We start from the raw sequence: 25,398 nt of genomic DNA on the forward strand, positions 1-25,398 counted from the left end.
CCCACTAGGTCTCCGCCAGCCCTGTCGGGGCGCGCGGAGGCTTCCGGGAGCACCGCGGTGGGCGTGGCCTCGAGTGGCGCAGGGGCGGGGCAGGAGCCGCGGGCCCGCGCAGGCGCAGACCTCCCTCACCGACCCCGGCCCGAACCCCGCCGCCGGTGAGTCCTCGCCGCCCGCCGGGTTCACTGGTCCACCAGGTTTTCGTCGTGTGGGAGGGACCCCGGATTGGGCTCTGAATCCTCGCCCCGCCCCTGCGTGCCTCAGTTTCCCCGCCTGGACAGTGGTTCCGAGGACCGTACCTGTGCCCGAAGTGCTCCATTCACCGGAGCTACTCTGTTCTTGCTGTTGTTTAAGTAATAGTAACGGCCCCGCTGCTGCTGGCAGTCGCGGCGCGTTGATTTCCTCTGTGCCGGGCATTGAGCTGGGTGCGTAGTGCTTAGTCCGCTAAACTGAGTGCTTCGCTGAGTACTTACTCGATGCCCTGCAGAGGGGTGCCCCGCTCCAGCAGTCGCCTGGAGCTCGTCAGAGATGCTGATCCTCAGACCCCGACCTCTACCATGAAGACGGACTCAGATTCGCTGGGTGTGTCCCTTGGGCCGTGGCCTCCCAAGCTCCCTGGATGATGCTGGTGCACGCTGAGCTTGGAGAGACCCCTCCTAGCTCGTTAAATCCTCGCAGTAGCCCGATCCGGTACGCACTATGACGTCCTCATTTTGCAGATGAGAAAACTGAGGAACCAAAAAGAAAAGGCCCCCACAGTTGGGGGAGAGTTAGTGTGACTTAATAACCACACTTAGGAAGCCCGAGTTGGGCACGATTCTAGGTCCTTATTTGTATTGACTCACTTAATCCTCACGACAACCCTATAAAGTAGGGTTATCACGACCCTCATCTTACAGATGAGGAAACAGAGGGTTGAGTTACCTGCCCAGGGACACACAGCTGGGAAGTGGCAGAGCCGAGATTCGAACCTAGGCAGTCTGGATCCAGGGTCTGAGCTCTGTCAGCACAGCGCCCCCTAAGGTGGGGCATGTGCCAGGCCATGTAGTGCAGAGTAGCCATAGAATATTAGTTTGTGTTCCTCTGTCATTTCTGTCTGAACAGAAAGTGATTCAACTCTACTCCTTAATTCTAAGATGCGTTTTTTTTTCACACTTTAACATCTCCAAAATTAGGATGTGTCTTAACACTGATGATATGTTGTGGTTTAATTGGCAGATTTTTTTTCCTTAGTAAGAGAAAAAAAAAAGATTTCTTTCAATCTATGGTCTCTTGGAGTCAACGAAAGCTTTTAGTGGAGTACACATGTATAGATATATACGGCATTTGGTGTAGTTATGTGTATTAGTGCAATTACGGTATTTAATGTGCGCTTGTATAAACACACCTTACTATGTACATGTATATACAGTATTTAGTGTGTGTTTATACACACACCTTATTTATAACGGTACACAGTATTTAGTGTTTTTACACCTTATATACATGTGTATATGGTATTGTGTGTAAACAGTTTAAATGCCCATGTGCATGGTTTTCAGAACAGTAGTATCTGTAAAATCAGATTACATATATCTTACATACATATGTAGTATTTAGTGTGCATGATTACACACCATACACAGGCATATACGGTATTTAGTACCGTAGCACACAGATATAAGGTCACATACTTCTTATAGACACGTATATGTGGCAGGTAGTGTGTGACTGGATATTCAGTGTGTAATCTTATACTCACGTATATCACTTCCTGTATATCTTACATGCATGTCTATATGGTATTTAGTGTTTGATTACATCTCATGTGCACATACATACGGTATTTGGAGTGTGTGTGCCAGAGAATTCAGTGAGGACAGGCGACAGCAGGGCCTGCTTCACCAGTGTGCAACCCATGCAACTGTACAGGGCCCACACTCCATCTCAAGCCCTGCAGCGGTCTTTTTGAAATGCTTAATAATCCCTGGACAAAAGGCCCCATGTTTTCATTTTGTACCAGGCTCCCCAAACTATCCTCAGTTTTGGGGGCCAGGGGGAGAGAGATTAGACCAGGCAGGTGTTGACAGACCATAATCTGCAGGGCCAGACTTGCTTTCACATGACCCCCGAGGTAAGAATGGCTTTCACATTTTGTAAGTGTTGTAAAACAAAGGGAAAAGAATATGAGACAGAGGGCTCCTGTGGCTTGCAAAGCGTAAAATATTTACTCTCTGACCCTTTGCAGAAAAAGTTTGCCAGCCCCTGCCATCGATCAAGTTATTTGTGCAAACTCCAGACACTTCTTCAACGAGGGCTGGCAAAACCCTTGTTTGGTCTCATGGTTTCTCTTGTTCCCTCAGGTGGGCCCCCGGCACTAAGTGGAGGAGACTGGCCAGCTCCATTGCTTCCTTCACCTCGGCCAGATTGCGGCACAGACTAGCTACTGTCCTTGGTGCTGAAGCCCACCGACGGGGGCCTCCAGACACTGGAGTAAACGTGATTCTCTGCTAAACGGCTGTCTGCTGGCTGCAACATCTGGTGTCTGCCACAAAGGTTTGCCCAGGGAGCACCTGTTGTAGCTCACCCATAGTATTCGTTTGCCCGGGCTGCCATGGCGAAATACCACAGGCTGGGGGCTTGAACAACACATCTATTTCCTCATGGTTCTGTGGGCTAGAAGTGCGAGATCAGGGTGTGGGCAGGGTTCCTGTCTTCCGAGATGTCTCTCCTTGGCTTGCAGGTGGTGGCGCTCTTGTGGCTCTTTATGTGGTCATCCCTCTGACCACGTGCAGCCTGGTGTTTTTCTCTCTTCTTAGAACACCAGTCATTGGATTAGGGCCCACCCATATGACCTCATTTAACCTCAATTACCCCTTTAAAGGCCCTATCTCCAAAAATGAAGTCACGTTTTGAAGTTACTGGGTGTTAGGATTTCAACATGTGAATTTGGGGAGAACACATGCAATCTAGAATTTCCCAAATGGCTAGAAACGTAACCTTTTATAACAGCATGAGAACTCACCTTGCATTTGGGGTGAAAGGGAGACAGCGACCCCCCCACACTTCTCACTTTCCTTCCTTCCTTCATCGTGCAGTCAGTCCTGGGATGCAGCTGTCCTGTCAGAGGCCGCATTTCCCACTTGCATCTGGGGGGGGGCATGGACCAATCCTCCCCTGTGGAAGGTGAGGAGGGATGTGTCCAGAAAAGGCTGGTCCTTTGCCACTTGCCCGTCCCCCATCTGCTGCCTGGATGCCTACCCCCAGGGCATCTCCAGAAGTGGTGCGCGGAAGATGATGGAGAGTTTAGACCCCTGACACCCTCCGGGGGAGATCCTCCTATGATCAGCTGCGAAGAGTAAGGCCCCAGGTCTTTGGGGTTTCTTGCTGCATTGAGTCCATGCTCACTCACTCTGTGACCTCACCATCACCCCCACCCTGTGTGGGAGGTCAGGCATCACTCCATTAGCAGACAAGGAAGCCCTGAGCAAGCCCAGATTCACCACCGGGTAGCTGGCAGAACCAGCAGTTGAGCCTGGGACCCCCGACCCCAGAACCCACCTGACCACACAGCAGCCCTGCATAGGCTGCAGACCAGGGGTCCAGCCCGGGCCTGGCCCAACTAGCATTTCTCAAATAAATATGGGAATCTGGTGCCATTTAGAAAATGGAAACATTGCACATAAAAGCGCTCAACTCCATGACCTGGAGCAAAGCATGAGTGCTCTGAGCCTCAGTTTCCACAGCTGAAAAACCAGGGTGGTAACAGTACTCTCGACAGGGCTTGCTGATTAGTATTTTATTATATTGTTGATACTAATAGAGCACTATTATATTATTTACCATTCATTAGTAATAAGAGAACACCATTATCAATAATAAAATAATTATTAAGGCTGTGGATGAGGCATACATTGGACAATGAACCTGCTTGACTCAAAGCACTTTATGTTCACAAGAACCCCATCCAGGATGGCGGGGGGGTGAGGTCATAAGTCTGATTTTAGGGAGAGTGGTTTGCACCTCTCCTGTAACTCTGAAACTTCCCGGATACTGCTGGTCCTGCCTAGGAGGGCTCGCGCTTTGCTGGGTTTCTGCAGGAAGAGCCTCCTCCCCATCTCTGAGGCTGCAGACCATTGCCAGGCCAGGAATCCGAGGCTGCGAGGGGCAGTCAGCCAGCCGACCCAGGAGACCCCTCCCTCATATTCTGCAGCAGGCAAGCTGGGTTCCTGTGGGTACTGGTGGGGTCCCCAAAGTGGGGCAGCATCCAGGCAGCTAAGAGCAGAAGGGCCACCTCCCTCCAGCCTGAGCGTCCTGGGGCTGCTGCTTGGCCAAAGGCCAGCAGGGAGCCTTGTCCAGCTGCCGAGGCGAGGCCAAAGGGGGTCGGGGAGATTGGCGCTGACTGGGGTGATGGTGTATTAACCATGCCTTTTATTGTCTGATGCTTTGACATCTTAGGGCCCTGCTGATGTGGAGAGACTGCCCCCTCAGGCTAAGCTAATTCCTAGAGATAGGAAACACCTGTAAACGCACTTTTCAAATGCAAACCAACCCATCCAGAGCCCACCCCCCAGAACCTCCTTTATGGGGCTCTCACATTCCAGCCACGACCCTCTGCCCTCATCCCCCCCAGGGCAGGCTCTGGACAACTCGGGGCAGCCCCCACTGAAATGATTCAAATCAGCGGATCCTAAGTCTGCTCTGTTCCTTCCCACTGGGGGCAGGGGCGGAGGGTTGCTGTGGATGTGGCACGGAGGATACAAGCCGGATCCAGGACTCCAGGAAATGTGTTAGGTGCGGATGGAGGGGGCTGGCACCTGGGAAAACTCACTTGCTTATTCATAAGCTGGTCAGCTAGCATTTACTGAGTGCCCACTGTTGACTCCTTCACTCAACAAACATCTACTGAGTACCTGCTACGCACGAGGCACTGTTCCAAGTCCTGGGGAAACGGCAGTGAGCAAAACTGACAAAATCCAAATCTCTGCCCTCGTTTAGTGAGGGAGACGGATGACAAAGACAGACTGTCTGTATTAAGACAGACAGACTGTGGTCTGCACCATCGAGGGATTCGGAGCAGGGGAGGGAGATGCAATCTCAAAGAGGGTGATCAGAGGGATAAGGCAGGGACCTGTGTCACTCAGGTTCTCCAGAAAAATGGAAACTACGTTTTATACACACACACACACACACACACACACATGTATCTTATATGTCTCAGAACTATCCTATGTGTCTCATTATATATACACCTTATATTCCTTACTATATATATATCTTATCATTTCTTACTTGTATATCCTATTACACATCTTGTATATATTCTATATATCTCAGACAGCCTGTTAGTCTCATTATACATATCATACACCCTATTATATATCTTGTACATATTATATACATATATATTATATAATACAGACATACAGAATACATATAACTATATATAAGTATATTTATGTGTAAATTCTAGAGTATTATGTATGTATGCAGGTATTTTTTATTCATTTAAAACTTTATTATTTATTGTTTTTAATTGAAGGGTAATTGACGTACAATATTTTATTAACTTTTAATTTTTTTTAAGAACTAGCTCCTGTGATTGTGGGTCTGCAAGTCCAAAATCCATGGGGCAGCCCAGCAGCCTGGAAACTTAGGCAGGAGTTGATGTTTTAATTCGAAAGTATCATTTCTTTCTTCTCTGGGAAACCTCAGTTTTTGCTCTTAAGGCCTTCACCTGACTGGATGAGACTCACCCACATTATCAAGAATAATTTCCTTTACTGAAAGTTGAGTGATTGTAGCTATTAGCAACACCTACAGAATGCTTTCACAGCAACATCTAGATTCATGTGTGACTAAAAATCACTTGTATAAGAGCCAGTAGTGATACAAGCTGGCATGTAAAACCCAGAGAGGCTGGGAAACTTGCCCAAAGTCACACAGCAAGTAAGGTCAGAGTCTGGATTTGAACACAGGCAGTCTGGCTTCAGAGCCCCTGTCCTTTCTGGCCCCATTATCCTGCCCTGGTTTCTTCATTTACTGAAGGAGGGCCGGTTTGGTTGCCGCAGTAATAGTAACAGCACACAATCACTATGATGAACGGGTACGTACTGTATGTCAGGTTCTTTTCTAAAGTTTTTGCAAGTGTTAACTAATTTTCATGATCTCGAGTAATCCATTTAACATGACAAAATATTCTTTATTCTCCTCCTGGGAGTCTCATGAAGACTGCATCAGCGGGTAACCACGGGGGCAGTGTGCTCGGGCTCCACGGTGATGGGGCCTCACACCCCGACAAGAGCGCCATCACCTCCCAGCTGTGTGAGCTCCCTCAGGTCTCCGAGACTCTCTGAGCCTCAGCTTCCCCAGATGTCTAATGGGACAGTGTTGGTGTGAAGAAATCACTGTCGTTTGTGTAAGAGGCCTTGGCACATCCTGTGTGCTCAAGAAATGTTAAGCATTATGATAAGGTGTTTCCCAACACTCCACCACATAAAAACAGTGTTAGACTTCTGCTCCCTCCCCTGGTCCCTCTGGGATGGACCCCCTCCTTCCTTCTTTCAGTCTCTGTCCAAGCGTCCGCTCCTTGGAAGTCTTCCCGACCTCCCGATCTCACCGAGCCTCACTTAGCCCTGCTGCCTCATCGTGCGGTATCCTTCTCCGTGGCCCCAACTTTACCCCAAACCTTTTCTTATACTTTCTTACCTCATGTGTTGTCTGTCTCCTGGGTCTAGAACGCAAACTCCACACGTAGGAACCTCATTTGTTTTTGGTGCTGAACCCCCATCACCACCTTCCAGATCTGCGTCCAGGCGCTCAGTGAATACTGTTGGATGGTGACCATGGGCCTCTGATTACTCCCTGGGGTTTGTCTCCATCCAAGGTCTGTCACCCCATCCTGTCCCAATCTCCCAGGGACCAGGAAGCACTGAGAGAAAAGGGGGCACGTCCTTCCCACATCTCTCCTCCCCGTGCGCTCCCATTTTGTGAGAGGACTGGGCGGGGCGTGGAAAGGTCCAGCATGGAGAGGCCGAGTGTTTCATCTCATGAGAGGGGAGCTCAGGAGGAGGGTGAAGACTGCTCAGAGACTCGGCCTCTTAGTTCCTAGGAGGGGCTAGGTGTTACCAGGCTCCACGTGCTGGTTTTACTGAAAGACCGTGTCTCATGCCCCTGCTTGAAGACACAACCTGCCAACAGGTGTTCGTCTCCACTTGGGCCTGAATGTACACCCGGAAGACACTTTCCAGCCTCCACGTAGGCCTCCCAGCTGCCAATGGCATGCGAGCAGGAGAGATAGGGCCACTCCTGGTCCTGGTGCTAAGACACTGGTCAGACACCTCCTCCGGGCTGTCTCCCCTGATCTGCTGCTGGAACGCTCATGTGCTAGCAACCAGCTCTGACCAGCCCTGTGTTTCCAGGGATGGATGGAGTGTGGGTCCTAAGTGGCCACAAGGAGTGGGACAGGGTGAGTTTTTGGTATGAGACTGAGAGAGGAGGTGGGGGAGCAGGAGCGAGACAGAGATAGAGGGTGGGGGGCTCTGTTGCCGGGTCCACCGGTGACAGCAGCTTAGCCTGTGCCCCGTTACCCCATCCAATCAACTCTGGAGACGCCAGTTTAAGGAAGAGGAAATTGTAGCACAGAGCGTTAGATGGAACCTGCTTGGTCACAGCTGGGGCTCACCTTTTGTTCTTCCAACCCTCACACTTAACTTACCCTGTGGGTCACAGTCACTCTCTCAGCCACCCCACCCCAGGCAGGAAACCTGGTCATGTGACATCTGGTCTTGCCAACAGGGATAGAAGTGCGGGGACAAAGGTGTGTTAGCTACGCAGGTACAGCAGTAGCGGCCTGGAGCGTCTCAGCCTCTCTGGGCACCCTCTGGATGACCCAAGGAGCCTGGTCCTTGCTGCCCTGCCGCCATCCCATGGTTGGGTCAAGAGAGCACAAAGGACAGATGGTACTGAGGGTCCTCCTGTTGACCACGGCAATGAAAGGGCTTCCTGAAGAAAATGTCGCATGCAGCAGGACATCACTGTCACCACAAAAGCCAGAGAGCCCATCTGCCTTTAAACGTTAACTCTCAGTGGCATGATGGCCCTGGGGCCAGCTTATCCATGTCACCCCACTTCTTCCCAATTGTGATCCAGGTGGAATCGACCCCGTGTCCACGTAGAGGGTGGACACTGGCTTCAGGCTGATCTGGGCAGTCATTACTTCCTTTCCACAGCTACACTTCAGGGATGAGAAGCCCCAGATCTAAGCCTAATCAGCACATGGCTTTTCCCTGTTTCAAGCAACCAGCTCGTAGTGAGTCCAACAGAATGAAGCTTAGGGCTTTTTTTGTCAATGAGTGGAAGAGATCTGTTTTCATTTGGACGTGACTGAGAAGATATGTCAAGAGGAGCTGCTGGAACAACTATGAAACCACAAGGGAAGCCAGCCTGAGGCCAGGGTGAGAAGAGAAAGAGAACCACAGGGAACTAGAGCTGTGGCTGCTGCCATGCATCTGGATCAAGCCCATCCTGATGCCCAAGCCCTGCCAGATATTCAAAAAACTCTCCATGTTTATGCGTGGATGAGTGGCTGCTTTACCAACTGGTAACACCAAGTGTGCTGACTGACATAAATGATTGCTTAAAATGAACTATTTGTTCTTCGTACACACCAGTGTCAGGAAGTGTGGAACATGCAGAAATGCCATGACGTTTGCGATGAGTAACAGAGGACATGAAAATTATAAGGGTGGTGGAAAGGTCAAAGAGAGAGGAAGCTGGGGGAACTCTAGGTACAGGCAGCTTCAGGTGGGCCTTAGGAAATGCCTTCACATTTAACTGCAAAAGTAACTATGAGAACAGCCTCAGATGCGCTAACTTATTGAATCCAGTAAGTATTTAAACCTGAGGGTCAGGCCTATTGATAACCATTCCTCCAGCCCTCATCCTCAAGCACTTCTGGTCCCCGTCTCTCTCTGTAAAATGACACTGGTCTCCCTTCATGAAAAGTTTCTTTCTTTTTTTCCAATGGGGGTACTTGGAATGGAACCCACAACCTCCTCCATGCTAGGCATGTGCTCTACCACTGAGCTATTTTCCTCCCTCCCTTTATTCAAACACTTTTCTTTTTAATCATGGAAAGTTTTATTTAAAAAAAATTGTAACAGACCACTATGAGAAACTTTGGCATCTGAAGCGGTTACTGTTATTGCCAACTGAAGAAAATTTTTTTTCCCCTTCACGAACAACTTGCCAACTTCTACCGCTTACTAGCTGGGGGTGGGGGGTTCCAGCACGGCTGAGAGAGACTGCAGGAGGATTGGGGTGTGCAGGACGGAGGGCCCTCCAGCTCTAACCCATGGAAGAAACTCACAGATGGTGACAACCTGACGTCTGGACTAGACGTGGTGGGGGTGGTGACAAACGAGGGGAACTGTCCCCACGTTCTCTTGTGGAACCACCTCCTCCAGGCCCCTCCTCTTCTTTACTATCAGAAACGGAGACCAGAGGCTCCAAACGCTCCATCCAAGCGCCTACGACTTACTGAGAGCTGGGTCTGGAACCCTGACGCCCTAGGTTCCGCAGCTCCTGCGAGTTCCCAGCCACAGCCAACCTTACAACGTGGGCGCCTGCTTTCCATTGCGTCGGCACGGACGCCCTGTCCAGCTGCGTGTTGGCAGTTCACGTGCGTGAACCAGGAGCCCGCCCACGACCCCCGCATTCCTACGGCGGTGTGGGGCGGGGCTTCTCCAGCACTGCACCGCCCCGGCCCGCACACTGGAGCTCCCCGCACTGACCGCCCACCTGGCGTAGATTCGGGGTGGGAGGGGTGCCCAGCCTCCCTAGGTGTGGATCCGCAGGTGCCGCGTGAGGTTGGTGTTGCGGCTGAAGGTTTTCCCACACTCGCCGCACCTGTACGGCTTCTCCCCGGTGTGGATCCGCTGGTGCACAGTGAGCGAAGAGTTCTTGATGAAGGCCTTGCCGCACTGCGCGCACCTGTAGGGCTTCTCCCCGGTGTGGATCCGCTGGTGCTCGATGAGGTAGGCGCTCTGGCTGAAGGCCTTGCCGCACTCGCCGCAGGCGAAAGGCTTCTCACCAGTGTGGCCCATCTGGTGCACCACGAGCGACGAGCGCCCGGTGAAGTGCTTCTTGCAGACGTAGCAGGCGTACGGCTTCTCGCCGGTGTGGATCCTCTGGTGCTGTGTCAGGGCCGAGTTCTTGCTGAAGGCCTTGCCGCACTGGCCGCACTCGAAGGGCTTCACCCCGATGTGCAGCCGCTGGTGCTGGATGAGGTAGGAGCTCTGGCTGAAGGCCTTCCCGCACTCGCCGCACGCGTACGGCTTCTCGCCCGTGTGGTTGCGCCGGTGCAGCGTCAGCGACGAGCTCTTGTTGAAGGCCCGGCCGCAGTCCCCGCACGCGTACGGCTTCTCGCCCGTGTGCGTGCGCTGGTGCTCCGTCAGGTGCATGTTCTGGCTGAAGGCGCGCCCGCACTCGCCACACACGTAGGGCTTCTCGCCGGTGTGCGTGCGCTGGTGCACGATCAGGTGCATGTTCTGGCTGAAGGCCTTGCCGCAGTCCCCGCACGCGTACGGCTTCTCGCCCGTGTGGACCCTCTCGTGCTGGGCGAGGGAGGAGGTCTTCCGGAAGGCCTTCCCGCACACGCCGCACGCGTACGGCTTCTCGCCAGTGTGCGTGCGCTGGTGCACGATCAGGTTCATGCGCTGGCTGAAGGCCTTGCCGCAGTCCCCGCACGCGTACGGCTTCTCGCCCGTGTGGACCCGCTGGTGGATGGTGAGTGACGACCGTTCCAGGAAGTGCTTCCCGCACACGTCACACTGGAAGGGCTTCTCCCCGGTGTGGATCCTCTGGTGTTTCATCAGGGAGGAGCTGCGGCCGAAAGCCTTGCCACATTCGCTGCAGCCGTACGACTTCCTCTCCACGTCCAGCCTGGAGGGTTTCCTGAGGTCCGAGTGCCTGGAGAAGCTCTTTCCCCGCACGGCAAGCAGAAGGTCCCCCGCTTCTCCTGGATCCCCTGACCTGGACGGGGCGGGGATGGAGCTCTGGTTGACGAAAGCCTCCAATTCCCGACATCCGGGAGGGGCCAACTCCTGGGAAATTTCCAGCCCCCCGGGAAGGGTCCGCACGGTTCCCCGCTGCGCCTCCACCCCGGCACCCTGCGTCCGAGCGCCGTCCGAGGCAGAACCCCGGGCACCCTTCCTCGTGAGTCCTCCTGCGACCACCCCAAAAGGCGGTCTGTCTTCCAAAATGTCCTCCTGTGGGTCCAGCTCTTTCATTTCAGGTCTAGTTTCCAAGTCTGGGGGGGGGGGCGGGGGGGGGGGGGGGAGAAGACGAAATACACACGTGGTTAGTGCTGGGAGGCAGCAACTTCCCGAACAAGCGGTGGGTCAACGACAAGGCACAGACGGACGAGCTAAGCGCAAAGCAAGGCGCTGACGACACACGTGGTTTGAGAAGGCAGAACCCACGTAGGTGAGCCGATAACAAGGAATGTCCCTCCGGGAGCTCGGAGAGGCACTGGAGGAAAGAAACAGGAGGGAGGCCAGGCTTGGAAGGGGCAGGTCAGAAGTCTCCCGCAAACATGAGGAAGGAGTTACTGCAAGGGGTCCCTCACCTCCAGGGCTCGTCCTGAATATCCCCAACCAGGTATGCTTCTCAGAGCATTGTTTTAGATTGTTATTAGAAATGATAAAACACAGCTGATGTTAACGTGGCACGTGCTGGTTGTCCCCTGTCTTCCGGCCCGCCAGCTCAGCTCCATCCTTCCCTACCCTGCCCTGTGGGCCTCCCTCCCCTCCTGTGCGGCCCATCCTGGAGGGGGAGGTGCCCCGTGGGATGGGCTCCAGACCCTCCTCTCCGCAGAGCCATCCCTCCCTGGTAATCACAGCCAAGCAGTCTCCAGTCCCCTCCTACGTGGATCCTGGTAGTTTCTGCTTCCAGTCTGAGTTCCAGACACTGTGTCGCCAATGAACCTAGTGGCTTCACTGCCAACATTTAAAAATTGTGAGATCTTCCACAGGAATGTCGTGAGAAGAATGAAGACACGGCCATACGGAGCCGTCATTCCTATGGGCAGCAGGAGCCGAGCAACAGCTGTTCCCATCCCCCACTTACCCCCACCTGCCCTGACTGGCACTTGAGTTCGAGACCCCTCCCCTAAATCATGCCAGGCCTTCACAGCCCTTCCAAAGGAGTCTGGACTTCAGCGTCTTCTATATGCTGATACCTCCCAAGTGTACGCCCTAAGCCCAGACCTCCCCTCTGACTTGTGCTGAGGAGTATTCAAAAGCCCACTTGGTGTCCCTCTTGGATGTGGCAAAGCCAACACATCTGATGTAAAGTTTGTGATTTCAGAACCCCCACCTTCCCCCCAAATGATAAACAGAAAGGCTCATCAGAGACTGAACAAAATAAACCACATGCAGAAGGGCATTCCGATGAGGTCCCCAAGGGAGTCAAATTCACAGACAGAAAGAGGATGGCGGGTGCCAGGGGCTCAGGGAGGAGCGAATGGGGAGTGTCTAACCAGACCAAGTTTCAGCTTGAGAAGATGAACAGAGTTCTGGGCATGGATGGTGGTGATGGCTGCACAACAATATGAATGTATGTAGTATCACTGAACTGTACACCTAAAAACAGCTAAAATGGTGAATTTTATATTACGTGTATTCTACCACAATTTTTTAAAAAATAAAATTTAAAAATAAAAAAGATTTGGCAGTCATTCTTGACTCACGCCTTCTGCCCATCATCGAGACTGTTAGGTGCCACTGAATGTGCAAAACAGCTTGTGGAAAAAATAATCTTTCCACCAATACAGCCAATGATCTAGTCAGGCACCACGGACTTCCTGCTGAAATGCAACAAGGCCTGCCAGTCTCCACCCTCTGCCCTCTACAAGGCATTCGCCACTCAGCAGCAGGGGATCTTCTTAGACCAAACCCTCCACCATCTCCCCAAGGCACTGAGAATCAGAGCCAAGGCCTTCCCACATGGGCCCGTGGACAGACAGCCAGGCCTGCCTCTCCCAACCAGCTCCCGCCGCCCACGCCTGCCTCACTTTCCCTTCCATCAGGCACACTTGCCCTTTGGTTCCCTTTCCATCATTCCCCCACCCCCTCCTGTCCATGATGAGTGCTTCCTGCTTCAGGGCCTCTGCACCTGCTACCCCCAAGCCCTGCCCTTCCATAGGCGCTCATCCTCAGGCCTCAGTTAGCATCTATCATCCACAGGGAGGCCTCCCCATCCAGCCTACTATCCTCTTGCCTATTTCCTTGTGAGTGCTCATTGTGGCCTGTGGCAACTTGTCTGTTCCTTGATCTGTTACCACCCCTTTCCCTGGCCCCCAGTGGAAAGTGAGCTCCAGGAGGGCAAGGCCCTGGCCGGTGCCCGACTCCTACAGTGTCTGGCACACAGAGGGTACCAGGTAAACATTCACTGCAGACCTGCCAGCTACCCAGCAAGGTGCTGAGCAATCTACGCATTATTTCCTGCTGTCCCGATGACCACATAGGTATGGGTAACATTATATCCATTTTACAGACAAGTAAACTGAGGCTCTGAGAATGAAGTCACACACTCAAGGTCACATGGCGTATTAGAGGCAGAGCTGAGACTCCAGGGTCTGCCCCCAGAGCCAGAGGCCCCAGTGAGTCACTGTTTTGCTGCGTTATGCTTTCCCATTTCAGAGTAAAGGATTTGGGAAATACTTGAGAATGACCCTGGCTTAGTGACCCTAGGGCACAGCATGATGCCCAGGTGTTAGGGCAGATGGCGGCATGGGGCAGGAGGCAGTGGTGTGGGTAAGGGTAGCTTTTCAGTGGCAAGAGGAAAGGCAGGCTGATGGTGGGTCTGCTTTGGGGCCCATCGGGTCTGAGATGGGCTAGGGACATACACTGGCCCAAGGCTGCAGAGAGGGGAGTCTCGGTTGTGACCACAACTGGAAGTCTTTTGGTATAAATACTAATGTGACAGCTGAAGGCAGAATGCCAGCAAAATCCCACAATTAAGGGGCAGTGGAAAAGAGGCAGCCTCCCTTTCGTGGATTAAAACCCTTCAGGAGATGCTGCATGGATGGACCTAGAGAATATTAAACTCAGTGAAGTAAGTCAGACAGAGAAAGACAAATATTATATCACCTATATGTTGAATCTAAAAAATAGCCAGTGTTACGTCCCCAGCAATCAGACTGGCAGAGAGCCAAGCGTTTGGTGCCATGCGTGGCTGGCGACCACGGCGTGTGGACGTGGGCCTTCTTGCCCCCATCAAGGGAAACATTAACAGGACAGCGTCTGCAGAGGCCATTTTGGCAAAAAGCTACTCATGTCCAAAATGCTATTCATCCCGTTTGGTCTAAATGTGGATTTTTTTTTTTTTGGACTTCAGAGTTCTTTTCCCATATTCTGTATTTCTACAATTGCTTCTTATCACAAAGTAATTCACCCTTGTTATTAAACATCAAAAAATAACTTATAAAATGGAAGTCTCCTGCAATCTCACCCACCTGAGTTTAACAGTTTGGTGTCTACTTTTAGACTATTTTTCCCTAGTGCGTACTTAAAAAAAGGATATACACAACACAGCTGTATGCACATAAACCTATGAACACATTTTTTTTTCCCCTAAAAGGGGGCTTCTGGCCAAGAGGGAATAACAGGGATAAGATTTCCTTCCAGCTTCCAGCCTAAAGTAATGGGGCTGAGGATGGGAGGGCAAACTACATAAAGCAAAGGTTTCCAAAACTGGACATCAGGCAACAAAGGGCAGTGATTCCTGAGAGACAGGATTCAAAAGAGGCAGGCCCTAGAGGGGAGGGCGTAGCTCATTGGTAGAGCGCACACCTAGCATGCACAAGGTCCTGGGTTCAATCCTGGGTACAAGTTTGCTGGCTGTGGCACAGGAGGGGAAACTGAGGTGAAGCCCAGCTGACCCCTGAGTCAAGGAGATGGGACTGACAGAGAGAGGCAGGTGGAGTTCACAGGACAGAGCCCTTGCAGGAAAGCTGTGCAGAGAGAGGGCTCTGGAGATCTGCAAGGCCCTCCCTCCAGTACTCAGGTTACTGGTCGGAACGTGCACATACAGAAACTACCCAAGGCTGGGGAAAAACCACCTGGGAGGATCTGAAAACAGGCCCTGGAGCTGACGCAGGGCTGGGAACAGCGGCTTCTCACAGCAGCCAGCCACGAAACTCACTCCATCGAGCTCATGGGGCACTGGGCAGGACACTCGAAGGGTCGGTGGAGATTAAGTCATCCCATACCGAACACAAGTCGTAAAGGCGAAAGTGAGAGCAGGTAGAATGACGTGGTACTGTTGTCAAGACAGACAAAGAGATGAGCGGAACAGAACAGAGTCCAGAATTAGACCCACACATACATGGGCAACTGATTTTTGACAAGAAGTGCAGAGGCAATCTGGTGGAGAAAATTCAGTCTTTTCAACAAACGGTGGAGGAACGACTGGACAAAAACTGACCAAAAAAAGTGGACTTCGATTAACATTCTGCATCATTCCAAAAATTAACTCTAAAGGATTCACAGGACAAAACAAACCTAAAACTACAACCTATAGGAAAAGACATAGACGAAAAACCTGTGTGTCCTTGAGATAGGCAGAGACTTCTAAGATACAGCACAAAAAGCATGAGTCCTAAGAGAAGTAGCTGATCAACCGGACTTTGAATTAAAAACTTCTCTTGAAACAAATGGTGCTGGGGCACCTGCCTATCAACTTTCAAAAGAATGACCCTAGGTCCCTTTTCACATCATTCACAAAAATCAACTCAAAACAGACCGAAGACAGACATGAAGAGCTACAACGATAAAACTCTCAGAAGAAAACACAGGACTAAATCTCCACGGCCCAGGGCTGGGCACCTCCCGAGACATGACGCCAAAAGCACAAGCAGCAGCAACAGAATAAATACGCTGGACACATCAGAATGAAAAATGCGCTTCAAGTGATGCCATCAGGAAGGAGAGAAGCCTACCCGAAGAATGGGACAAAATACTCACAAAGCACCCACCTCCTAAAGGACTTACGTTAGGAATGATAATAACAAAAGAACACATGAAGAACTTTCAGCACTCAATAAGGAAATGAACCGCCTGACTGAGCAAAACAGGCCGAAGACCTGAACAGGTATTCCACTGCAGAGAATACATACGTGCCAAACAAGCACAGGGGAAGATTCTCAGCATCCGACGGAAACTAAGATGTGGTGAGATGACACACCACCGGGAGGAGCTGAGATGAGACGGGCCGAGCACGCAGAGCGGCTGACACTCCCACTCGCCGCTGGTGTGAAACGTAAAACGGTACAACTGCTTTGGAAAAAAGGCTTGGCAGCCTCTTGGAACGTTAAATATACACCTACTCTGTGATCCAACCGTTCTAGTCACTGGTGTTTCCTCAAGCAAAAGGGAAGCATACGCCTACAAGAAAACGTGTACCTCCATGTTCACAGCAGCTTTACTCGCAATAGTCCAGAACTGGGAACAACTCAAAATATTCATCAGCAAGTGAGTGGAAGGGGGAGGGGAGGGCTCAGGGGTAGAGCACATGCCTAGCATGCAGGAGGTCCCGGGTTCAGTCCCCAGTGCGTCAATTAAAAACTAAATAAACAAATAAATATAACTACCTCCCCCTAAACAAAACAAATAAAAATCAAGCGAATGGATAAACAAATTGTCGTCTATCCGTAGAACAGTACTCAGCAATAAAAAGTGAACTGCTGGTACACACAACATAGGTGAACCTCAAAATAGTTATGTCAAGAGAAAGACGTCAGAGCGAAAAGAGTCTGTGCTGTATGATTCCATGTATTTAAAATTCTGGAATATGCAAATTAAACTACAGTGACATAAGGGGGGGAAGGAGGTACTGCGAAGGGCCATGAGAAACTTTGGTGGGTAATGGATGTGCTCATTGTCTGGACCATGGGGATGGGTTTCCAAGTGTATACAGATGCTGAAATGCATCAAACTGCTCACTTTCCAAATGCTCAGTTAACTGTAGGTTAACTGTATTTGTTAAAAGTTGTTAAAGAAATGGGATCATACTCTAGTTCTCAAAGTTAGTATTTCATCAAGGGACATCTTTCCGTATCAGTGCCTACAAAGAGTGCTCGTCTTGGAAAAGCTGCATGGTTTTCATCACACTGATGCACCTTGATACGTCACCTGGTCTTGTACAGGTGGGCATTCACGTTGTCTCTATTTTTCTTCCTATGGAAAACTTGGCACACTTACAGAAAGATTTCTTAAGATTAGATCCATAAAAGTGGAATTGTTCAAAATTCTGTTGATGATGCCAAAATGCCCTCCAAAAGAGTTGTCCCAACTTTTTCTCCTACAATGGGAGTCCCTTTCCCAGTACCCTCACAATACAGGCTATTACCATTCTGTTTCATTTCTGTGTACCTCGTGAACAAAAGCTGTATCTCTTTGACTCAGTTTGTATTTCTTTGACTATCAGTAAGGTTTAAAAACCTTCTATAAAGTGTAACTAACTCCTTGTATTTTCACATATATGAATTGCCAGCTCATAGGTTTGGTCTATCATTCAGTGTTTTTCTTATTTATTATTAGAAGCTCTTTATATAATCCTTTGACCATTATCCATGTAGTAAATACTATTCCCCAGTTCATCACTGGTCAACTTTATTTTTAGCTTCAAATAGAGTGACTTAAACTTTCTACATAGTCAAATCTGTCAATCTTTTTCTTATTTCTCTGTAGTCCTCACATGAAAGGCCAATGGAGAGTAACTCAGCAAAGCTGCCCCTTACCCAGTGAGACCAGGTTCCGGAAGTTCTCCAGCATCACATCTCTGTACAGGTCCCTCTGAGCTGGCTCCAAATGCTGCCACTCCTCCTGCGTGAAGTCCACTGTCACATCCCTGAATGTCACTGATTCCTGTAAGAGAAAACCCACAACCACTCAGAGGTCTGGAGGAATGGCTGGAGAAGCCACGAGGATTTAGGGAAGGCACACTGGATGTATCTGAAGTGATTTCAACAAGGCGCAGCATTCTGAAGGGATCAGCCACTCATAGTTTTCTCAGTGCCTAAGTATATTGGGATGGTCCTCTGACAAAGAAGTAAAACAAATGGGAGGCTGTTTAGAGCAGAAAGTCACACGTTTGAGAGACAGAGAAGGAATCAAAGTCAGAATGATCATAACCCAGTGACTCAACATGTCCATCAGGAGCCTAGCAAAAGCAGACCCCGGGTGGGATGGAGCAGTTCACTGAACTTCCCTGAGCCCCTGCGGAGCTGCGGGGTGCCGGGTACAGACACAGAAGGTTCAAGAACCAGTTCCTCACAGGAAGAGCAGGTGAAAACCAGTCTGGTCAATACTGTCCTGAAGGTATGAACAAAATTCTCTGGGCACCTGGGCAGCTTTAGGGGGTGTCAGGGATGACTTCTGAAAGGTGACACTGAGTGTAGTCTAGGGGGGAGAATCAGTGGTCAGGTCCTTGGGGGAAGAACCTGGAGGAGGGAGGAGCCTGGATCAAGATCAGAGGCTTAAAAGGCAGATTAAAACATTGAGGAATGGTGAGAAGTTCATGTGTTGGAAGTGTAAGAGTCTTTCTGGATGATGCTGTAAGACTTGGGGATGAAATGACTGTAGCTTAGCAGGGTAGGGATGATGATGATGGTGTTGGTGGTGGTGACAGTCATAGTGATGATAGTGGTCATGGTGATGGTGGTGGTGGTGATGATAATGGTGGTGGTGATGATGATGGCGGTGGTGGTGGTGATAGCAGTGGTCGGGGTGATGATGATGATGGTGGTGATGATGATAGCGGTGGTAGTGACGGTGATGATAATGGTGGGGGGGTGATGATGATGTCATCAATTGTGAGTCACAATACCTATTACTTCATAGGCAATTGCTATATGCAAGGTACCATTCTAGGTGTTTGTCACAAGGCTGAACTATGCTCCCTCCTCTCCCCTTTGTATGTTGAAGTCCTACCCCCCAGCACCTCAGGATAGGATCTTATTTGGAAAAATAGTCACTGTAGATGTAATTAATTAAGATGAGGTCACATGGGAGCAGGTGGGCCCTAATCCAATACCACTGGTGTCCCTATAAAAAGGGGAAATTTGGGCACAGATACACGCACACAGGGATAATGATGTGAAGACTGGAGTCACACTGCCCTAAGCAAAGAACTACCGGAAGATGGGAGAGAGGCCTGAAACTGATCCTCCTCCAGAGCCTTCAGAAGAGCATGGCCCCACTGACACCTTGATTTTGGACTTCAGGACTCCAGAATGGTGGGAGAACAGATCTCTGCTGTGTAAGCCGCCTCACCTGTGGCACTCTGTTATGGCAGCCCCAGCAAGCCAACACATTCGTCTTGCTCATGGCTATTGCCCCACTGTTTAGTATGGTGCCTTGCACATAGTAGGTGCTCAATAAATGACTCTTGAATGAATAAGTAAAGTAATGAATAAGGATAGCGTGAGGAGTAAATGAGTTCATCCATGTTTGACGCTCAGAACAGTACCTAACATACAGTAGGTGCTCAATAACCATCAGCTACTTTAACTGCCACCCACACCCACAGGTCCCTGGCTCTCTCCAGTGCTTGGAGCTCCTTGACCAGTGGACCCTAGCCCGGCTCACCCTCCCTGAGAGGAGGCCCCACCTGCTGGCTAGCCCTGTCATGGTCCCAAGTGCCCACCCCAGGGGCTCTGGGCTCACGCTGGTCTCCTCTACCTCATGGGTCACTACCACCTGCTGAGGAAGCAGTACAGTCAAGACGCTGGGCTCAGGAGCCTGGCAACCTGCGATGAAATCCTGGCTCTGCCCCTCAGTGGCTGTGGTTTCCCTGGGCAACTGTCTTAACCTCTCTGAGCCTCGTTTGTTCAATGGGTTTCCTAATAACAATGTCCCCCTTGGTATTTGTCATGGGGGTTAAATGGGAGTAATGCATACATGGTTCCAGCACAGTGTCTGGTATGGCTGGAGTAAGCTCTCAAAGAATACCAACTACTGCTATTATCATTTGATTAATTTTGACATTTCATATCTATCTTAAATATATACATTATTAATAGTTATTACTATACCATTATTTCAGTTTTTGGCCCCATACATCCTTTGGCCAGTCCTGCTAACACTAATAATTCCTTTAAAAAGCACTTCATTGAGGTATGACTGACATATAAAAGCTGTACATGTTTAATACCACTGGGTAGGTTTGGAAAGTATACACCCATGAAACACTAAAATCAAGGCCATAAGCTTCTCCATCACCTACAAGTTTCCTGCCCCATTTTATGTTTTATTCCAACTTCTAATGTAGTAATCCCTTCGGAAAAGTCTTCTCTAAGCGTGCCCCTCCTCAGTGGACTCACTCAATAAATAAAATATTTACTGAGCAGAATCCATGCACTGTGCCTGGGTGGAGCAGGTAGAGAGGGGGCACTGAAAACAAAATGGACAGCCCCAGACATCTCAGAGTCGACATCATATGCACAGCAACGATGCCGGAGGGCAGACAGCAGGGGCACCCTCCTCTGGAGGGCGGGGGAGACTTCCCCAGAAATCTTTGAACCTCTCTGAGTTCTCTGTGTATGTGTGTGTCCCCAAGGCCACTCATTCTAGTGCTTTGTCTGTTCTGGTTTCCTGTCTAACAACACAAATGAATTTGCCACAAGAAAAACCTTACCAAAGTTCCAAAGAGCTGAAATCAGATAGGCTCTATTTTTTAAAAAATCAGGATATAACTATACTAGATGTGATTAAGAAAAAAAAAGCCCTTAAGTAAAAAATACATACTGAAATAAAAACAAATGACAAGTCCTCCTAAATAATGTAGGTAAAAGAAGAAACCAAGACGCTAATCCCAGACAAGTTAAAAATGAAGACATCATGGTGCAGCTGCTTCGGGAAAGAGTTCGATAAACTCAGACGGCTAAACAGAGTTCTACTAGGACCCAGCAATTCCATTCTTAATTATACACCCAAGAGAATTCAGAACACACGTTCAAACAAACACTTGTCCACTAATCTTCACTGCAGCATTCCTAATAACCAAAAGTCCAACCCAAGCACCCATCGACTGATGAATGGATAAAGAACATGTGGTCTAACCACACGATGGAATATTACTTAGCCACGAAAAGGAACGAAGCATTGACACACTCTAAAACGTGAATGATGCTCAGAAACATTATGCCGAGTGAAAGAAGCCAGACCCAAAAGACCATGTGTTGTATGATTCCATTTATATGAAATGTCCCAAATAGGCAAATCCAGAGACAAAAAGTAATTAGTGGTTGTCAGGGGTTGAGGAATAAGGGGGGAAAAGGGAGTGGTTGTGGAGGGGTACACATTTCCACTTGAGATGATGAAAGTGTTATAAAATTGACCATGGTGATGGTTACACAACTGTGAACATACCATAAGCCAAAGAATTGCACACTTTGTGGTATGTGGAGTGTATCTCAATACAGGTGTTAAATACGTGAAGGCATGACAAACTCACAGGTAAGTGAACTGACACATTTAGATATCAAGATAAATTCCAGGTGGATACAGAAGATTCAAAAGTTCACTGTTAATTTTGCTGTACACTAGAAAATGACACATTGTAACTACCTATACTTCAATTTTTAAAAAAAGCTCGTTCACTGTTAATATCCAAATGATAAACAGAAAAAAAGAAGAAAATATAGGTGATATGTGACCTGTGGATGGAGAAACCCTTTTACAGCTCAAAAGACAATGGAAGACACCAGAGGAGGAGAGACAGACTCAACTTTTAAAATATGAAATGTTTTGGGGCTTAAAAAATATAAAATAAGAAATGAAAAGCAAACCTTGGAAGTATATTTGCCACAAGTACCCTCGACCCATAAAACACTTCTTTAAAATCTTCAAGAATTACTAAGATTCCTGCAGACTGGTAAAGCACAAGACAGATCATTTAACCCCCTGCAGAAATGGCTAATAAACATTTTCTAAAAATCAAACCTCACTAATAATACAAGCAATGCTACTCCAAAAGACACCGTGTGACACCACTTGTCACCTGTCATGCTCAAGGTTTATACCATTTGTCAGTTACGTATGCCATTTATATCCAATTTGCAGAATAAACACCCACCAACTATGAATAACTAGAAACAAATACCTAACAGGGGAACCATTAGGTCAACCAGGTGCAGCCCCAGGATAAAATTTCTATGGAGTCAGTAAAACAGATGTTACTGAGGGGTTTTTAACAATGTGGAAAAATGCTCAGGATGAAATTCTTGATGAGAAGGCAGGATATAAAAACTGCTCAGCCAGGGTGATTCTTATTTTTGTAAAACAACACGCATCCAGGCAAAGACACACGACACTCCAGGGTGATTATCTTCTGGCGTGAGATCGAGGGTCACCCTGATCCTCTTCCCTATGTTCTGCTGGATTTTCTAAGCTATTTATAATGATCCTGCATTTCCTTACCTACCAGGAATCTTCTTTTACTTTTATGATAGATTATTTACAGCATCAAAAAATGATTTTTTAGGGGGAGGGTGTAACTCAGTGGCACAGCGTGTGCCTAGCATGCACAAGGTCCTGGTTCAATCCCCAGTGCCTCCGCTAAAAACATATAAATAAACCTAATTACCTATCCCCCTCCCTAAAAAAAAAAGAAAAATGATTTTTTAAAAAACTCAAGCTCACCAACACCCGATGGACACTGAGATGCACTGATCACACAGCCAAAACATGCGGTATTTGTAGTTTTTAAAGGCAGGAGAAATCCTTAAAGTGGGATTTTAAAAAAAACCCTCAAGATTAAACTGGCAGAGCCAATACGTGGCCAGTTTTTTTCAAATCATCATCAGAGAAGGAAGACAATAAGTGAATACACAAGCAATCCGCACGGTTATCTCTGGGTAGAGGCACTACGGGTGAACTATACTGTCCTACCTACAGGTTACTGGGCTTTCCCCATTTTCTATAAAGAGCATTTACGCATTTTTTTATTATGAAATATTTCTGGTATAAAAGAAAGTTTAGAGAAAAACACAACAAACAGCCATATACGTACCACCCGTTAAGACGTCATAAAACGTTACGGTGACAGCCAGGGCCCCCGGGCCATGTGCCCTACCCGCAGGTGTCCTTCCTCCCCTGAGGTAACTGCCGTCTGGAATGTGCGGGCCTTGTCCCAGTGTCTTGTACTTTCACCACACACGTGGTCATTTATAAGGGACACAGTGCCGTCTCCCCACTTGGAAAGGTCACGCGTCAGCACCGTGCTGCCTGAGTCCCTCTGGAGGGGCCTTTTCACACCAGATGTAACACATTTAAGCCATCACTTTCCAGGTACCCTCCTGCGGCTCCTGAGGGTCTCCAGGGCAGGACCGGTCACTCCCCAGCTGCCCTGTCCTCCTAGGTTGACCAAAGCCAGTATCAGGGACAGGCACAGGCTACTGGGCCCGCGGTGGGCAGAGCGGACAGGGGCATCACCTCTGAGCACCGCCCTCCCTCCTCAGGGTGGACACAGCCCACAGGAGGCAGGACACGGGCCCTGGAAGGGGCTGGGAGTCAGAGGGTCATCCCTGGGCAGAAGCCCGACCCTCTGGGCTGAGCCTCTGGAAAGGAGAGAGAGGTGACATGACTCACCAGGGCCTCGTCAGTCAGCGGCTGGGCGGCCATCCCTCCACTGCCCACGGCAACCAGGGACGGCGGGCTGTGGTCGGTGGGGGAAAAAGAGGGAGGCATAGTGAGAGACCAGGCCTAGGCCCGTCTCCCAATACAGATAGACATCTGCCTGCATAGAGGCAGGAGGGAGGGACATGCACCCATGTTAACAGCGAACGTTCAGGGTGCTTACTGCCAGCGAAGCACTGGACCAACGTTTCTCACTTAATCCTCCTGACACCCCTGCAAGGTGGGCTATTTCCACCCACCCCATTTCAGAGATGAGGAAACTGAGTCCCAGAGAGATAAGCGACTCGCCCACGATTACACAGTTGGTGTTGGAGTTGGGCAGAGTTCCTTGGGAGGCAGTGGTTGCTGCCTTCCAAGTGCACACACGGACACTCATACGTGTAACTCCCCCAACACACACACATACACACTCTCTTCCACTCCCAGGGGCTGGTGGGAGCAGCAGGACCCTTTGTCTTCTCCCAACCACCCTGCCCAGGCCCCCTCCTCGGGTCTGAGTGCTGGCCCGCAGCCCCACCAGACAACCCAACACTGCCCCCCACCCCCTCGGCCGCCTCTCCAGATCTCACGGGGTAACTGTGAGGTTTAAGCAACAGGTGCAGGTAAGATCCTGGGGCCGTGCGGCACACAGACGGGCTGGTACACAACACCTGCTGTCATTACTGTTGCTGTCAGTCACGTGTGTCCCTTAGAGTGGGATGCAGTCACCTGGGGGTTCTCGGGGGTGGAGCTCAGAGGCCCATGAAGTGATGGGGACGCACCCAGGGAACGCACCCCCAGCTTCTCTGACGAGCTCGGGGAGAAAGACCCAGCGGCAGCTAGCGTGTCCTAACACCCCTCCAGCCTTCGCCGGTCTCCCTCCCCTTGCAACAAAACAAAAGCGGGGCTCAGGGCCCCAGACTAGGCAGGCGGTAAAATCCAGTTAGAACTGCCTGGCTTTGCTTTCATTTGTGTCTCCTTTTTCACAGCAGTCACACTGAGTGCCCTTTTGAACTAAGCTGGCTTAAGGTAAAAAACAAAAGTGTGCCAATAAAAGGCAAAGTAAAACAAAGGACAGGGAACACAGATTAGGACAAATTCTTGAAGTTTAAGACATGTTGGTTCAGTCCTGGCTCCACAGTGACCTTCCAGAACTTGCATGCCTCTCATGATGGGGACCTCACTATCTGGGTCACCAACACTCCTGATTAGACAAAATGTACCCCCTCAAACCTCTGGCTCTTCATGATCACCCAGAAAAACCCCAGTCCTCTCCTGCACAAAAGCCCTTTAGCTACTGCACCATTTCTCAAAGTGCCAGAACCACTAGGGAGGCTTATTAAAGTATTAATATTCAGAATACAGATTCCTAGGCCCCTGCTCAGACCCTCTGTCAAATCATCTGGGATGGAGCCCCAGAATCAGAATTACTAAACATGCTTCCCAGGTGATTCTGATGCTTCTTAAAATGTAAGAACCACCAGAAACAAACACAACACTGTAAATCAACTATAGTTCAATTAAAAAAAAAAAGTAAGAACCACTAGGACAAAGAAAGGTCTTTTTGAGGCCAAATGGCCCTTTCACAAACAAAAAGCCAAGTGAGTTTAACTGCACGGGGGCACACCTACGGACAGGCTGGAAGAAGCCTTCAGGGCAGCTGTTCCCCACTGGGAGCGATTCTGGCCCTCAGGAGACATTTAGCGATGTCTAGAGACATCTGTGGCTGCCACAATTTGAG

General features: G+C 49.6%; 1 protein-coding gene across 9 annotated transcripts in view; it reads right to left on the bottom strand.

The window, feature by feature from the left end:
- Nucleotides 1-9,099: 9,099 nt before the first annotated feature.
- LOC116282223 (uncharacterized) overlaps nt 9,100-25,398 on the bottom strand; it is a 38,827-nt gene continuing 22,528 nt past the window's right edge. For 5 of the 9 annotated variants that reach the window (XM_072968347.1, XM_072968342.1, XM_072968345.1 and 2 more), the window contains exons 2-4: nt 23,631-23,697; nt 17,780-17,906; nt 9,100-11,287 (exon numbers count right to left, since the gene is read on the bottom strand). In XM_072968347.1, the coding sequence (XP_072824448.1) occupies nt 9,816-11,287; nt 17,780-17,906; nt 23,631-23,663 (1,632 nt within the window). In that variant the 5' untranslated portion in view covers nt 23,664-23,697 and the 3' untranslated portion in view covers nt 9,100-9,815. Of the gene's footprint in view, nt 11,288-17,779; nt 17,907-23,052; nt 23,397-23,630; nt 23,698-25,398 lie in introns of those variants that run through there. The other 4 variants (XM_072968340.1, XM_072968344.1, XM_072968349.1 and 1 more) reach the window with 2 other exon arrangements.

The sequence above is a fragment of the Vicugna pacos genome, chromosome 9, assembly GCF_048564905.1.
Source record: "Vicugna pacos chromosome 9, VicPac4, whole genome shotgun sequence".
Lineage (NCBI taxonomy): Eukaryota > Metazoa > Chordata > Mammalia > Artiodactyla > Camelidae > Vicugna > Vicugna pacos.